This window comes from Amblyomma mixtum, chromosome 2, assembly GCF_055824585.1.
Source record: "Amblyomma mixtum isolate Tamu chromosome 2, ASM5582458v1, whole genome shotgun sequence".
Classification (NCBI taxonomy): Eukaryota; Metazoa; Arthropoda; class Arachnida; order Ixodida; family Ixodidae; genus Amblyomma; species Amblyomma mixtum.
In genome coordinates, this window is record NC_143013.1 from 22,857,378 (window position 1) to 22,871,356 (window position 13,979).

The window sequence follows — 13,979 nt, forward strand, 5'->3', positions numbered from 1 at the left end:
AAAAAACATCAGGCCGCATGCATCGAAGAAGCGGCGCCGCTGCATCGTCACGGCTGTCGCTCGTCCACGTGTCGAAGATCGCACAAGGTGGGGGGAACGGAACGGGGGGGGGGGGGGGGGGGGGAGAAAAAGATATGACGAAAACGCTCAGTCACTGATTGCCGATAAACGCAACGAATCACACATCGCCTTCGAGAACATTCTGCCAGCGTCAGTAGCGCATGCGCAGCCTGGCATGCCAGACTCAGACGTAGCCGCTCTGCCTTGCTAGCTGTCAGTGCTGAGGTATACGAGACGAGCGCGCTGCGCAGTGCGGTGGTTCTTGCCTTTGCACCCGCGTCCGCTTGTGCCCGCGTCCGTTTTGCGTCCGCTGCCTGCTGCTTGCTGTCGTCTTCGCCATTGCCCGAAGGCGCCCGGAGGTCCTTACGCTCGTGACCTACCGAGGAGTGCAGGCGGAATTTTCTTCGAGCCAGGCCTACGCCAACGAAGGTGAGTGTGGGCTAAGCCTCGCGGCGAGGTGGCTTGTGTTCGTGAAACGAGCTCTTTGCAATTGGCACACGAATATTCGCATTTCTGCTACCAGCAGAACTGGATAAGTGTAGTACAATAAACGCTAGGCTTGTAAAGTGGTTTCGCGAACCACCGCCGTCGGGTCTTTATTCCGCGACGGAAGCGCAGCGGGCTAGTATTTGCGGCGCACATGTGTAGGCTTAGCTGGCACTAGGCAGGGCAGCTGCAGGCATTGCGTAAGCGGGGAATTGTCGTGTATGCCTCGCATTGCTCGCTGCCTCTGCGTTTCTCCACATGCACTTGGACCTGTTCGGACGCCACAAGAGTAAACTCCCGAATTTTGTATGCTTGCACCCTTGTTACAGCTGTGTTTTTATTTTCGCAGGTGCACGGGCTTTGGCTCTGCCTTTCTCCACACGGCACTTGCATCTGTCCGGACGCTCCCAAGAGTAAGCTCCCGAATTCTATAAATGCTTGCACCCTTGTTACAGCTGTTTTTATTCTCGCAGATGCACGGACTTTGGCACTGCCATTCTGCCTTCCTATAAGCTGTCATTGCTGAGGGAGAAGCGATGCGGACACGTCACAGTGCGGTGCTTCTTGCTGTGACTTTGTGCGCGTTGCCAGCTGGTTGCTGTCGTCTTCGCCACCGAGGAGGAGGACCTACCCAGGAGTCCTGGCGGAATTTTCTTCGAGCCAGGCCTTCGGCAACGAAGGTGAGAGCGGGGCTAAGTCTCGCGGCGAAGGCGGCTGTGTTCGTGAAACGAGCTCTCGTTCATTGGCTTAAGAATACTCGCATTTTTGCCACCAGCAGAACTGAATAACCGTCATGGAGAACTGGACAACTTGCCCGAGCTTCTGCTTTGATGGGTAACACAGTGTAGTGGCGGCGCATTCCTCGTTGGCGTCGCAGAACCCTCCTTGCAGCGCCGCCCTTCCTCCTCTTTTTTCCCTTATCTTTTTTTCTTTCTTTTCTCCTCTCCTCCTCTTTTCTTTCACGGCTGTTCCGCTCTTCGGTCTATTCCTCTGGCGAGGAGTCGGGGAGGGCCGCCGCGTCATTTTCACAAGCGTGCGGCCGCGCCCCGCCGCCGCGTTTTTTTTGCGGTTCTCGTGCAAAACCACGACTCTGCGCGTCTTCTGGACCACGCGGTCTCTGTTCTTTTGTATTTTTCGTGTTTGATGGTTTAATTTCTTAATTTATTCTTTTCATATTTGCATTTTTTTATTTGTTTTATTTCACTCATGAAACCCGTGCGTTCTCTAGATGTGCCTTTATTCATGCTCAAACCGTGAGCCTTCGTGGCGGAATGGCAGCGACTACCCTTGAAGTGCCAAAGGCCCTGGTTCGATTCCTAGTTTCAGTAAAGTTTTTAAGGCGAAGGCCTTAATGCCTCCTATTGTTGTTAGCAGCCGTGTCCGCAGATGTAGCGACAGCCGTGTCGCCAGATGTGTCCGCGTTTTGACGGGTGTCCACCGCTGCCTGGTAGCGCTACAACACGCTGTCGCGTTCCACTCCTAAAGGCGAAGATTAAGAGTCATTAATTAGCAGTTAATTAGTATTTGGTCATTAATCAGTAAATAGCCACTAATTAGTAATTTGTCATTACTTCGTCACAATTATATGTGACGTCATCCGGTGGTGACGTCACCAGTGTCACATAGGCAAAGTGGTGTAGAAAGCGCTTTCGCCTCTACGCACTTTAGACAGTCAAAGTGCCCCCTGAATTTTTTTTCCTTCGCCGAAACTCGAACACGCTTGCAAACATTCCTTAGGCATAATAAAGCGATTCTGCTCGTACTTCTTTCACAGCTGTTCTGCTCCTGGCGAGCTTCTAGGGCGGCCGGCTCGCCATTTGTGTGGCCGGCGCGTTCCTCGCACAAAGAAAGCGACAGCGCACGTACTTCAAGGGCGATTCACACGCCGGTCCGTTCGCCAGCGGCCTGCGCACTACGTGTTCATGCGTCAGCACATTGAGAGGCGCGCTGACCAGGCCGCCGGCCGGCATGGACACCTAGTGCGCAGGCCGCGGGCGAACAGACCGTCGTATGAAAAGTACGTGCGCAGTCGCCTTCTTTGCGCGAGGAACGCGCCGGCCACACAAATGGCTAGAAGGGCAACGCCAAAATGGCGAGCCGGCCGCCCTAGAAGCTCGCCAGGAGCAGAACAGCTGTGAAAGAAAATACAAACAGAATCGCTTTATTAAGGCGAAAGCCTTGAATGCCTCATACTGTCGTGAGCAAGGAATGTTAGCAAGTGTGTTAGAGTTTCGTGAATAAAAAAAATTCAGGGGACACTTTGACTGTCTAAAGTGCGTAGAGGCAAAAGCGCTTTCCGCACCACTTTGCCTATGTGACACTGGTGACGTCACCACCGGATGATGTAACACATAATTGATGATGAAGTAATGACAAATTACTAATTAGTGGCTATTTACTGATTAATGACCAAATACTAATGAACTGCTAAAAATGACGCTTAATCTTTGCCTTTAGGAGTGGAACGCGACAGTGCGTTGTAGCGCTGCCAGGCAGTGGTGGACACCCGTCAAGGACACATCTGCCGACACGGCTGTCGCTACATCTGCCCACGCGGCTGCTAACGACAGTATGAGGCATTAAAGGCTTTCGCCTCAAAAACTTTACTGAGACTGGGAATCGAACCAGGGCCTTTGGCACTTCAAGGGTAGTCACTGCCATTCCGCCACGAAGGCTCACGGTTTGAGCATGAATAAAGGCACATCTAGAGAACGCACGGGTTTCATGAGTGAAAGAAAACAAAATTTTAAAAAATGCAAATATGAAAAACAAATATAAAGAAATTAAATCATCAAACACGAAAAATACTAAAGATCTGAGACCGCGAGGTCCAGAAGACGCGCAGAATCGCGGTTTTGCAGGAGAGAACTGCAGAAAAACGCTGCGGCGGGGCGCGGAGGCACGCTTGCGAAAATTGCGAGCCGGCCCTCCCCGACTCCTCGCCAGAGGAACAGACCGAAGAGCGGAACAGGCGTGAAAGAAAAAAAAAACGGAGAGGAGAGGAGAAAAAAAAGGAAAAAAAGGAAGAGGGGAGCGGAGGAGGATGGGCGGCGCTGTGAGGAGGGTTCTGCGATGCCAACGAGGAATGAGCCCAATTGGCTTGGTTTATTGGTCTAACGTACTAAAGCGACTCAGGCTATGGAGACGCTGTAGCTAAAGGATCCGGAAATTTAAACCACCTGGAGTACAATTAACACGAGGCTTGTAAAGTGGTTTCACGAACCACCGCCGTCGGGTCTTTTTCCATGACGGAAGCGCAGCGGGCTGGGATGGGCGGCGCGCACATGGTTAGGCTTAGCTGACACTAGGCAGGACAGCTGCAGGCATTGGGTCAGCGAGGAAATGTCTCGCATTGCTCGCTGCCTCAAAGAGCTCAGCTCTGGGTGCCCGCTGTCGTTTACGTCACGGAATAAGCATCCGTTCCGAATGCCCTTGCGGCGCGGCCAACATGTCATGTTAAGAAAGAAATTGGTCAGATCCCCTTGTGTGATCGCCCGTTCAAAAGTGTAAGGCCTTACGCCATTGCGCGCTCACGGAAGTGCTCTTGAACGACATGTGGTTATGTGGCCGCGCACGGGCGCTCGGAATTCGCCAACCTCGTCCAGCAACTCTGAAGAACGGACGCTGCCTGCGGTCTGCGGCCCAACCACTTTCCGCTGCAGCCAAGGTTAGTGGCCAGGCTCCGGCCTGGCCATCAGCCACCTCTGCTGGACTTCTCCGAGAAGCGGCCGCAACCTTCCCTACACGCGTTCCATGGTGAGTGTACCAGGTTTATGCTGGCATTTTTTTCGCTGCAAGCCGCCCTTTTTTTTCTTTTTCAGATTTTCGTGTGTGCTCCACCAAACGGCCGCTATGCATACGAGCAAGGACACAGAACGAATCTGGAGCTCGCTTCTGGCCCGTTGACTTCTGTGCATCGTGCCATATTCTACGCATGCTCCCTGATTGTAAGTGCTGCTTTCGCTTCTAGTAACAGCCGCAATTTGGTTCGTACCCGTTGGAGCACCGCACGTTTTATCCCCCAAATCGCCTCCAAAACCGTCTGACACTTGATTTTGTACGTCTTCCATGTTTCCTTTTATCTTTTACCGCAGATCCTTCTGTCTCGACATATCCGTGGACTTCGGCTCCCCCGTGTTCGTGTGGTCAACGACTCTGCAAGCAGTCTTCAGAGGACCATGCTTAAGAGCAGCGCGTCATGCCGCAGCCTGTTGGTAGACGTTTTCAAGAGTAGAGTAGGTGGACTTGGTAGAGTTCAAGAATTAACAACATGCTCGTGTCTAGTGGGACAACAATGCAGCCATTTCACATGCACAGGCTTGTCTCGATCTTCCATGGGATCACTCACGGCAGGGCCACTGTCAACTTGGAATTTTATTACCATTGTCATGCAAGATTTTGAACGAGTTTGCTTTGCTCGACGACTGGGACATGATATCGCTGCTTTTGTGCACTGCTGCAAATTCGTTCCGCTTATAGCGCTCATTGCATCATTCCAGGCAGTAGAGGCATTTCTTGCACGCTTCTCTTCCACGGGTGATGGCGACCATTGCCTTTCATTTCGTGAACATCTTCGGCTACTGCTGCACATTTGGCAATTCATGCAACGTTTTCAAGAATCAACGTGATTGCTGCATTCACTCTTGCCTTGCCCAGTGGGACAACAGTGAAGCCATTTCACATGCACAGACTTGTAGTCTCGATCTTCCCCGAGATCACGTTCAAGGCATTGGGAAGATTGGGACACGGTATCACTGCTTTTGTGCGCCGTTGCAAAAAGGTTCTGCTTATTGCACAGCAGCCTAGTACTGTTTACTCCACGGTCTTGTGCTTTGTCTTCTGTACAGCACTGAACAGGTGACGGCGGCAATGGCCTTTCATTCATTGAACGCTTTCAAGTTTCATGCACCAAGCCTACTCTCACGAAGTTTACAAGAACCAGCAACGTGATTGTGTCCATTAGCCACTCTTGTTTTGTTCCGTGGGACAAGAATGAAGGCATTTCACATACAAAGGCTTGTTGTCTCGACCTTCCCCGTGCTCACATTCACAGCACGACCACTGAACTTGGAATTTTTTGCACCATTCACATGCAAGGCTCTCAACGAGTTTGCTTTGCTCGACGATTGGAACACTGTATCGTTGCTTTTGTGCACTGCTGCAAATTCGTTCCGCTCACTGCTTCATTCCAGGAAATACAGGAGTTTCTTGCAGGCTTGTCTCCCACAGTACCTACAGCTCAGTACTGCTCACTCCACGGTCTTGTTTTGTGTTCTCTGCGGCACTGAACACGTCACAGCAACAATTTCCTTTCATTTCATGAACATCTTCGGCCGCTGCTGCACATTCCTTGAACGCTTTCATTAGCTGCATTGACGATTCATACACAAGACCTACTCTCACAGCGTTTTCAAGAATCAACAACGCTATTGTTTCCAATGGGCGCTGTTGCATTAACTCTTGCCTTGCCCAGTGGGACAACAATGAAGCCTTCTCACATGCATAGGCTTGTCTCGATCTTCTCCGCGATCACAATCATGGCACCACCACTGTCAACTTGGAATTTTTTGTACCATTGACATGCAAGGTTCTGAACGAGTTTGCTGTGCTCAAGGATTGGGACACTGTATCGCTGCTTTTGTGCACAGTTGTAAAATGGTTCTGCTTCTTGCACTTTGCCTTCTGTACAGCACTGAACGGGTGACGGCGGCAATTGGCTGTCATTTGGCAAACATCGTCGGCCGCTGCTGAACATTCTTTGAACGCTTTCATTTCCTGCTTTGCCAATTCGTGCACCACCCCTACTCTCATGACGTTTTCAAGAATCTACAACATGCTTGTGTGCAGTGGGAAGACAATGAAGGTATTTCACATGCACAGGCTGATCTCGATCCTCACCGACACTGTCAACTTGGAATTTTTTATACCGTTCACATGCAAGGTTCTGAACGAGTTTGCTTTGCTCTATGATTTGGAAATGGTATCGCTGCTTTTGTGCACTGTTGCAAATCGGTTCCGCTTCTTGCGCAGCAGCTCAGTACTGCTTACTGCACGGTTTTGTGCTTTGCCTCCTGTACAGCACTGAACGGGTGACGGCGGCAATTGGCTGTCATTTTGCATTTGCAAACATCGTCTACCGCTGCTGAACATTCTTTGGACACTTTCATTTGCTGCTGTGCTGAATCATGCACCAGGCGTACTCTCATCACTGTTTCAAGAATCTACAACGTGCTTGTGTCCAGTGGGAAGACAATGAAGCTATTTCACATGCACAGGCTGGTCTCGATCCTCCCCAAGATCCCAATTACGGCAGCACCACTGTCAATTCGGAATTTTTTGTACCGTTACCTTGCAAGGTTCTGGACAAGTTTGCTTTGCTCGACGATTCGGACACGGTATCGCTGCTTTTTTGCGCTGTTTCAATTTGTTCCGCTGCTAGGGCTCATTGCTTCATTCCAGGCAATAGAGGCGTTTCTTGCATGCTTCTTTTCCACAGTACCTACAGCATTGAAAGGGTGAAGGTGACAATTGCCTTTCATTTCGTGAACATCTTCAGCCACTGCTGCACATTCTTTGACGATTCATGCACCAGGCCTACTCTCACATTTTCAAGAATCAACATGATTATTTCCGATGGGCACTGTTGCATTCACTCTTGCCTTGCCCACTGAGACAACAATGAAGCCATCGCAGATGCACAGACCATCGCTCTACCGTACTCCACACGGCACTTGGACCTGTTCGGATGCTCCAAGAGTAAGCTGCTGAATTCTGTATGCTTGCACCCTTGCTACAGCTCTGCTTTTATTACCGCAGATGCGCGGACTATCGCTCTACTGTACTCCACACGGCACTTGGACCTGTCCAGACGCTTGAAGAGTAAGCTCCCTAATTATATATGCTTGCACCCTTGCTACAGCTCCGCTTTTATCATTGCAGATGCACGGACTATCGCTTTCACATACTGCGCACAGGCACTTGGACCTCTTCGGACGCTCCAAGAGTAAGCTGCTGAATTCCATATGCTTGCACCCTTGCTACAGCTTTTATTATTGCAGATGCGCGGACTATCGCTCTAACATACTGTACACAGGCACTGGGACCTCTTCGGACGCTCCAGGAGTAAGTTCCCAAATTCTGTATGCTTGCACCCTTGCTACAGCTGTGCTTTTATTATTGCAGATGCGTGGACTGTCGCTCTACTGTACTCCACACTTCACTTGGACCTGATCGGACGCTGAAGAGTAAGCTCCCTAATTATATATGCTTGCACCCTTGCTACAGCTCTTTTATTATTGCAGATGCGCGGACTATCGCTTTCGCATACTGCACACAGGCACTTCGACCTCTTCAGATGCTCCAAGAGTAAGCTGCTGAATTCTATATGCTTTCACCCTTGCTACAGCTCTGCTTTTATTATTGCAGATGTGTGGACTGTCGCTCTAACATATTCTACACAGGCTCTTCAAGCTGTTCGGACGCTCCAAGAGTAAGTTCCCAAATTCTGTATGCTGGCACCCTTGCTACAGCTGTGCTTTTATTACCACAGATGTGCGGACTATCACTCTACTGTACTCCACACTGCACTTGGACCTGTTCGGACGCTCCAGGAGTAAGCTCCCTAATTATATATTGCTATGACGAAGAGGAAGTCGAAGTGGCCTCCCGCGAGGAAGGGTCGAACAAAGAAGAGGCTTCCTGTTTGCGTTGGTGCTTCCTGCTGCTCGCCGCTAGGAACTATTCACCTAGCGCTTGTAAATAAATGTAAATATTTCCCCGTAACATCCTTGGTGGAGGTGCGACAAGACGGAACAACGCAGTGGACACTACCTTCCACGGATGACAATGAGGGAAGCAGCTCCTCCAGATTCGGTGTCCTCCGTCGTCCTTACTCACCCTCGTGATCCTGGACCCTTCTCTGGGGACGACGACGCTGACATCGAGACTTGGCTGCGCAAGTATGAACGGTGCAGCGCTAACAACCGGTGGGACCAAACTTTCATGCTTGTGAACGTCGTTTTTTACCTTAAGGGCACGGCGCTCAAGTGGTATGATACCAACGAAGAGACATTGACCAGTTGGGATGACTGTAATCAAAAGCTTATTGACCTTTTCGGCAAACCACTCGGCCGGCAGCTTGCCGCTAAAAGAGATCTCGCAAGTCGCGCCCAGTCATCAACAGAGTCCTATGTCTCCTATATTCAGGATGTGTTGCCTTTGTGCTACACGGTGGATACAGAGATGAGCGAGGCTGACAAAGTCAGACATGTGCTGAAGGGCATTGCAGATGAGGCCTTCAATCCGCTCGTTTACAAAAACTGACAAGATTGCAGACATCATAAAAGGATGCCCCCGCTTTGAGGACGCCAAAAGCCGACGGATCACCCAGCATATCGCACGCCTGCCCAACACGGCTGCGTCTTCGTCCTGCCAAGATCTTTGTGCTCGGAACCAACCGACCTCACCAGAGGCCGTGAGCTTGAAGCCATTGCTCCGGCCCCCTTAGCAACACCTGTAGCCAACCAGCCCCTGCCCCTTCCACTTATCCAAGCCGTCGTGCGCCAGGAAATGCTAACTTGGGTTTGAACTCTGTCGCTGCTCTTCATCCCTCCCAAGTACCCGAAGTCCCTCCTCTCTACCCTGTCCGGCCTGTTTACGCCGCTCCTCGACCGCGCAACCCCTCCGAGTGGCGTACGCCTGACGACAGGCCCATCTGTTTCAACTGTTCCCGTGTCGGCCACATCGCCCGTCATTGCCGTAGTCGATGGTACTCCTCCCAGCGGACCCGTTACTCGACCCCACCTTATCGCCCCGACGCTGCAGACTCAAGCTCTTTCTCGCGACCCTTGGACCCATCAAGACCCACCACCGACGTCTCGCCACCCCGCTTCAGCCGCTCACCATCTCCACAGCGCCGCCAGTCCCATTCGCCGCAACGACCGCGCGCTTCCTCTCCCGGCCCCTACAGACGATCACAGGCGGAAAACTAGTTTCTGCAGCGTCCAGAGGTGATGCTGCAGATACAACCCGGCTCCAAAATCCTCGTTTAGTTCTTCGTGCCCCACGCAAATTACTGACCATACAAGTCAATGGCGTTGCCGTCTCTGCTCTGGTTGACACGGGCGCCCACATTTCTGTGATGAGTTCTGACCTACGACGCCGCCTCCGCAAAGTACTGACGCCTGCACATATAGCCGTTGTTCGAGTTGCCGATGGCACAACATCCCCAGTCCTCGGCCTGTGTGCTGCTCGTGTGACGATTTCTGACCGCCAAATCACCGTGCTCTTTACCGTTCTGAATCAATGCCCTCATGACATCATACTCGGCCTTGATTTCCTTAGTGAGCACGCAGCCCTTATTGACTTTGCTACCAGTGTTGTTGAGTTGGACCTACCGTACCTGTCGGAACCACCTGCCCCAGTTGTGCACCGTCTCTGTACTGCCGAGTTCACCCGCTTACCACCTGAAGCCGCTACTTACGTATTGTTTAAATCTGTTCCACCTCTTCCTAACGGCCAGTATATCCTCACTCCTGTCCTTGATTTGCCAGTCACAAAGAATGTTGCCCTTGCCCATACAGTTGTCACAGTCTCGGGAAACAGCGTATGGTTACCTGTTCTCAACTTCAGTACGCACGTCCAAACGCTTCAAGGCATGTGCCTTGCCACGCTGTCCCCTACCGATGAATATGTGATCTCTGCAGTCACAAACTGTGCATCGTCCTCTCTGGAAGATCTCGTCACACCTCTTTCGAGACCTGACCACTTTGCCATTATGATCGCTTCAGATCTCTCTGCCGACCAAGCAGAGGCTTCTGCTTCTGGGATCTTTTCAGGACATATTTGATTTCAATGACCGCCCTTTATCTCGTACGACTATTGTGAAGCATCGTATCAACACCGGTGACGCCGCTCCTCTGCACTGCCGGCCTTATAGGGTGTCCAGTCCCGAACGCCAAGTGATACAACAGGAAGTCGAAAAGATGGTCGCTAAGGACATCATCGAACCGTCGTCCAGTCCTTGAGCCTCTCCAGTCGTCCTTGTTAAATAGAAAGACGGCAGTTGGCATTTCTGTGTCGACTACCGCCACCTAAACCGCATCACAAGAAGAGACGTGTACCCACTCCCTAGGATCGATGACGCTCTCGACTGTCTCCACGGATCTCAATACTTTTCTTCCACTGATCTTCGTTCCGGTTATTGGCAAATCGCCGTTGACGAGCAAGACCGCGAAAAGAGTTTTCGTCACACCTGACGGTTCTAACCAGTTCAAAGTGATGCACCAGCTACTTTCGAATGGATGATGGACTCACTCCTTCGCGGATTTAAGTGGACTACGTGTCTGTGCTACCTTGACGATGTTGTCTTCTCTCCCACATTTGCCTCGCACCTTGAACATCTCGGGAGTATCCTGACTGTCTTTCGTACGGCTGGGCTGCAGCTCAACTCGTCCAAATGCCAATTCAGCCGCTGGCAACTCACCATTCTGGGACATCTTGTCGACGCCTCCGGTGTACGTCCTGATCCAGCTAAAATTGCAGCGGTGCAACAGTTCCCTCGTCCAAATTCCCAGAAAGACGGTTGGTTTGGTTTATGGGGTTTAACGTCCCAAAGCGACTAAGGCTATGAGAGACGCCGTAGTGGAGGGCTCCGGAAATTTCGACCACCTGGGGTTCTTTAACGTGCACTGACATCGCACAGTACACGGGCCTCGAATTTCTCCTCCAAAGAAATTCAACCGCCACGGCCGGGATCGAACCCGCGTCTTTCGGGACAGCAGCCGAGCACCATAGCCACTGAGCCACCGCGGCGGCATCCCAGAAAGATGTGCACAGTTTTCTTGGGCTGTGTTCCTACTTCCGCTGTTTTGTTCAAGATTTTGCCCTTATCGCTCGTCCCCTCACTGACCTCCTGAAGACGGACAGAGACTTTACACTGATCAACAAAATGCATTTTCCACGCTTGTCCGCCTGCTGACATCATCCCCGATTCTGGCACATTTTGATCTCACGGCCCCTACTGAACTCCGCACGGATGCCTGTGGCTACGGGATCGGAGCCGTGCCGGCTCAACGCTCCCGGGGCCCACACTGCGTGGTTGTGTATGCTAGCCGCCTGCTTTCACCTGCTGAGCGAAATTACTCCATTACGGAACGTGAGTGCCTCGCCCCTGGTTTGGGCTGTAGCTAAATTCCGGCCATACTTGTTCGGGCGTGCTTTTTCTGTTGTCACGGACCACCATGCCCTTTGCTGGCTGTCCTCGCTGAAAGACCCTTCTGGGCGTCTTGGCCTCTGGGCGCTACGCCTTCAGGAATATTCATACACTGTCGTGTACAAGTCTGGACGTCTCCATCAAGACGCTGATTGCCTGCCTCGGTACCCTGTCGAGCCACCTGCTCTCAGTGACACTGACGATATCCCTTCCCTGTTTGGCATTTCTGATCTATACATCATCACCGAGGAGCAGCGCAAAGAACCATATTTGCAAACCATCAAGGGCCTCAGCTCTGGAAGCTTGAAGCGATCCCTGCAGCTCTTCGTCACTAATAATGGCATCCTCTATTGCCACAACTTCCGTCCTGACGGGCCCTCCCTCCTTCTAGTCATTCCCCAGCAGCTGTGGTCTTCTATAATTGCAGAACTCCATGACCTGCCTGAAGCTGGTCACCTTGGTGTGGCACAAACTTACGACTGGATACGGCACCGTTTCTTTTGGCCTGGATTATACCGTACAGTCCGGCATTAAGTCACCACTTGTGACCTCTGTCAGCGCAGGAAGAAGCCTTCGGCACCACCTCCTGGTCTTCAGCATCCTATAGACATGCCTGTGGAGCCGTTCCACCATGTAGGACTCGACCTCCTTGGACCATTCCCAACCTCGGACTCCGGAAATAGGCGGATCGCAGTAGCCACAGACTATGCCACTCGGTTTGCGATCACCCGTGCATTGCCTACGAGCTGCGTGACCGATGTCACTGACTTTCTTTTGCACAGTCTTATTCTACAACATGGTGCCCCTCATCAATTACTCAGACCGCGGACGCTATTTCCTGTCCAGAGTTGTTGACATCCTGCGTTCGTGTTCTACAAAGCATAAGATTGCCACAGCTTACCGCCCACAGACAAACGGGCTACCCGAGCGTTTTAACCGAACCTTAACAGACATGTTGTCTATGTACGTCCCCCCCGACCACAAAGACTGGGATCTCGCCTTGCCCTATGTGACGTTCGCTTACAACACCTCCAGGCATGACACAACTGGTTACTCTCCCTCTATCTCTTATACGGCAGACACGCCGTCCTGCCATTGGACACACTCGTGCCAACCGCTGACTGTCCCGTCACCGCCTACGCCCGGGATGCCATTGCTCAAGCTGCAGACGCTTGCCAAATCGCCCGAACTCGGCTCCAAGCGTCCCAACAAATACAGAAGTCATTGTACGATAATCGCCGTCGCCATGTCACCTACGAACCGGGGTCACTCGTTCTTCTGTGGTCCCCTTCCCTTCCCGTCGCGTCGGTCTCTCTGAGAAACTTTTGTCCCCCTACCATGGTCCTTATCGTGTTGTGCGTCAGGTCACCGATGTCACGGATGGGATGAAGTTGCTCCTCATACACCTGCATCCTCATCATGTACACCACCCACCGACATTGTTCCCGTTATGCGCCTCAAGCCGCTCCTCTATCACCGGCCTAAAGCCGGGACGGCACTCATGCCGCCAGGGGTCATGCTACGACGAAGAGGCCTCCCATGAGGAAGGGTCGCACAAAGAGGTTGTAAAGGCTTCCTGTTCGCGTTGGTGTTTCCTGCTGCTCGCCGCTAGGAACTATTCACCTACCGCTTGTAAATAAATGTAAGCATTTCCCCATAACAATATGCTTGCACCCTTGCTGCAGTTCTTTTATTATTGCAGATGCGCGGACTATCGCTTTAACATACTGCACACGGGCACTTGGACCTCTTCGGATGCTCCAAGAGTAAGCTGCTGAATTCCATATGCTTTCACCCTTGCTACAGCTCTGCTTTTATTATTGCAGATGCGCAGACTATCGCTCTAACATACTGTACACAGGCTCTTCAACCTGTTCGGACGCTCCAAGGGTAAGTTCCCAAATTCTGTATCCTTGCACCCTTGCTACAGCTCTGCTTTTATTATCGCAGATGCATGGACTATCGCTCTACTGTACTCCACATGGCACTCAGACCTGTTCGGATGTTCCAAGAGTAAGCTCCCTAATTATATATGTTTGCACCCTTGCTACAGCTCTTTTATTATTGCAGATGCGCGGACTATCGCTTTAACATACTGCACACAGGCACTTGGACCTCTTCGGATGCTCCAAGAGTAAGCTGCTGAATTCTATATGCTTTCACCCTTGTTACAGCTCTGCTTTTATTATTGCAGATGCGTGGACTGTCGCTCTAACATATC

At 51.6% G+C, this 13,979-nt stretch overlaps 1 protein-coding gene and 2 long non-coding RNA genes across 5 annotated transcripts; all 3 read left to right on the plus strand.

Moving 5' to 3' along the window:
- Nucleotides 1-166: 166 nt before the first annotated feature.
- Nucleotides 167-1,415, plus strand: LOC149358678 (uncharacterized). 2 transcript variants are annotated; one of them, XR_016288237.1, is made up of 3 exons: nt 167-489; nt 896-959; nt 1,020-1,415. It is a non-coding gene; the product is annotated as an uncharacterized LOC149358678 (long non-coding RNA). The 2 variants fall into 2 exon arrangements; XR_016288236.1 differs by lacking the exon at nt 167-489 and adding an exon at nt 776-835.
- A 2,158-nt stretch (nt 1,416-3,573) lies between these two features.
- On the plus strand, nt 3,574-10,822 carry LOC149358679 (uncharacterized). 2 transcript variants are annotated; one of them, XM_089570831.1, is made up of 10 exons: nt 3,574-4,302; nt 4,368-4,493; nt 4,641-7,302; nt 7,363-7,425; nt 7,486-7,549; nt 7,640-7,668; nt 7,729-7,790; nt 7,848-7,911; nt 7,972-8,035; nt 8,096-10,822. In XM_089570831.1, the coding sequence occupies exons 3-10, from the start codon at nt 7,292-7,294 to the stop codon at nt 8,306-8,308; spliced, it is 570 nt and encodes a 189-aa protein (XP_089426957.1). In that variant the 5' UTR covers nt 3,574-4,302; nt 4,368-4,493; nt 4,641-7,291; the 3' UTR covers nt 8,309-10,822. The 2 variants fall into 2 exon arrangements, with proteins under 2 accessions (XP_089426957.1, XP_089426958.1); XM_089570832.1 differs by lacking the exons at nt 3,574-4,302; nt 4,368-4,493 and having other exon boundaries at nt 7,292-7,302; nt 7,605-7,668.
- Nucleotides 10,823-10,827: 5 nt separating this feature from the next.
- Nucleotides 10,828-13,979, plus strand: LOC149358680 (uncharacterized). Its single transcript, XR_016288712.1, has 6 exons — nt 10,828-13,400; nt 13,461-13,524; nt 13,585-13,648; nt 13,709-13,771; nt 13,829-13,892; nt 13,953-13,979. It is a non-coding gene; the product is annotated as an uncharacterized LOC149358680 (long non-coding RNA).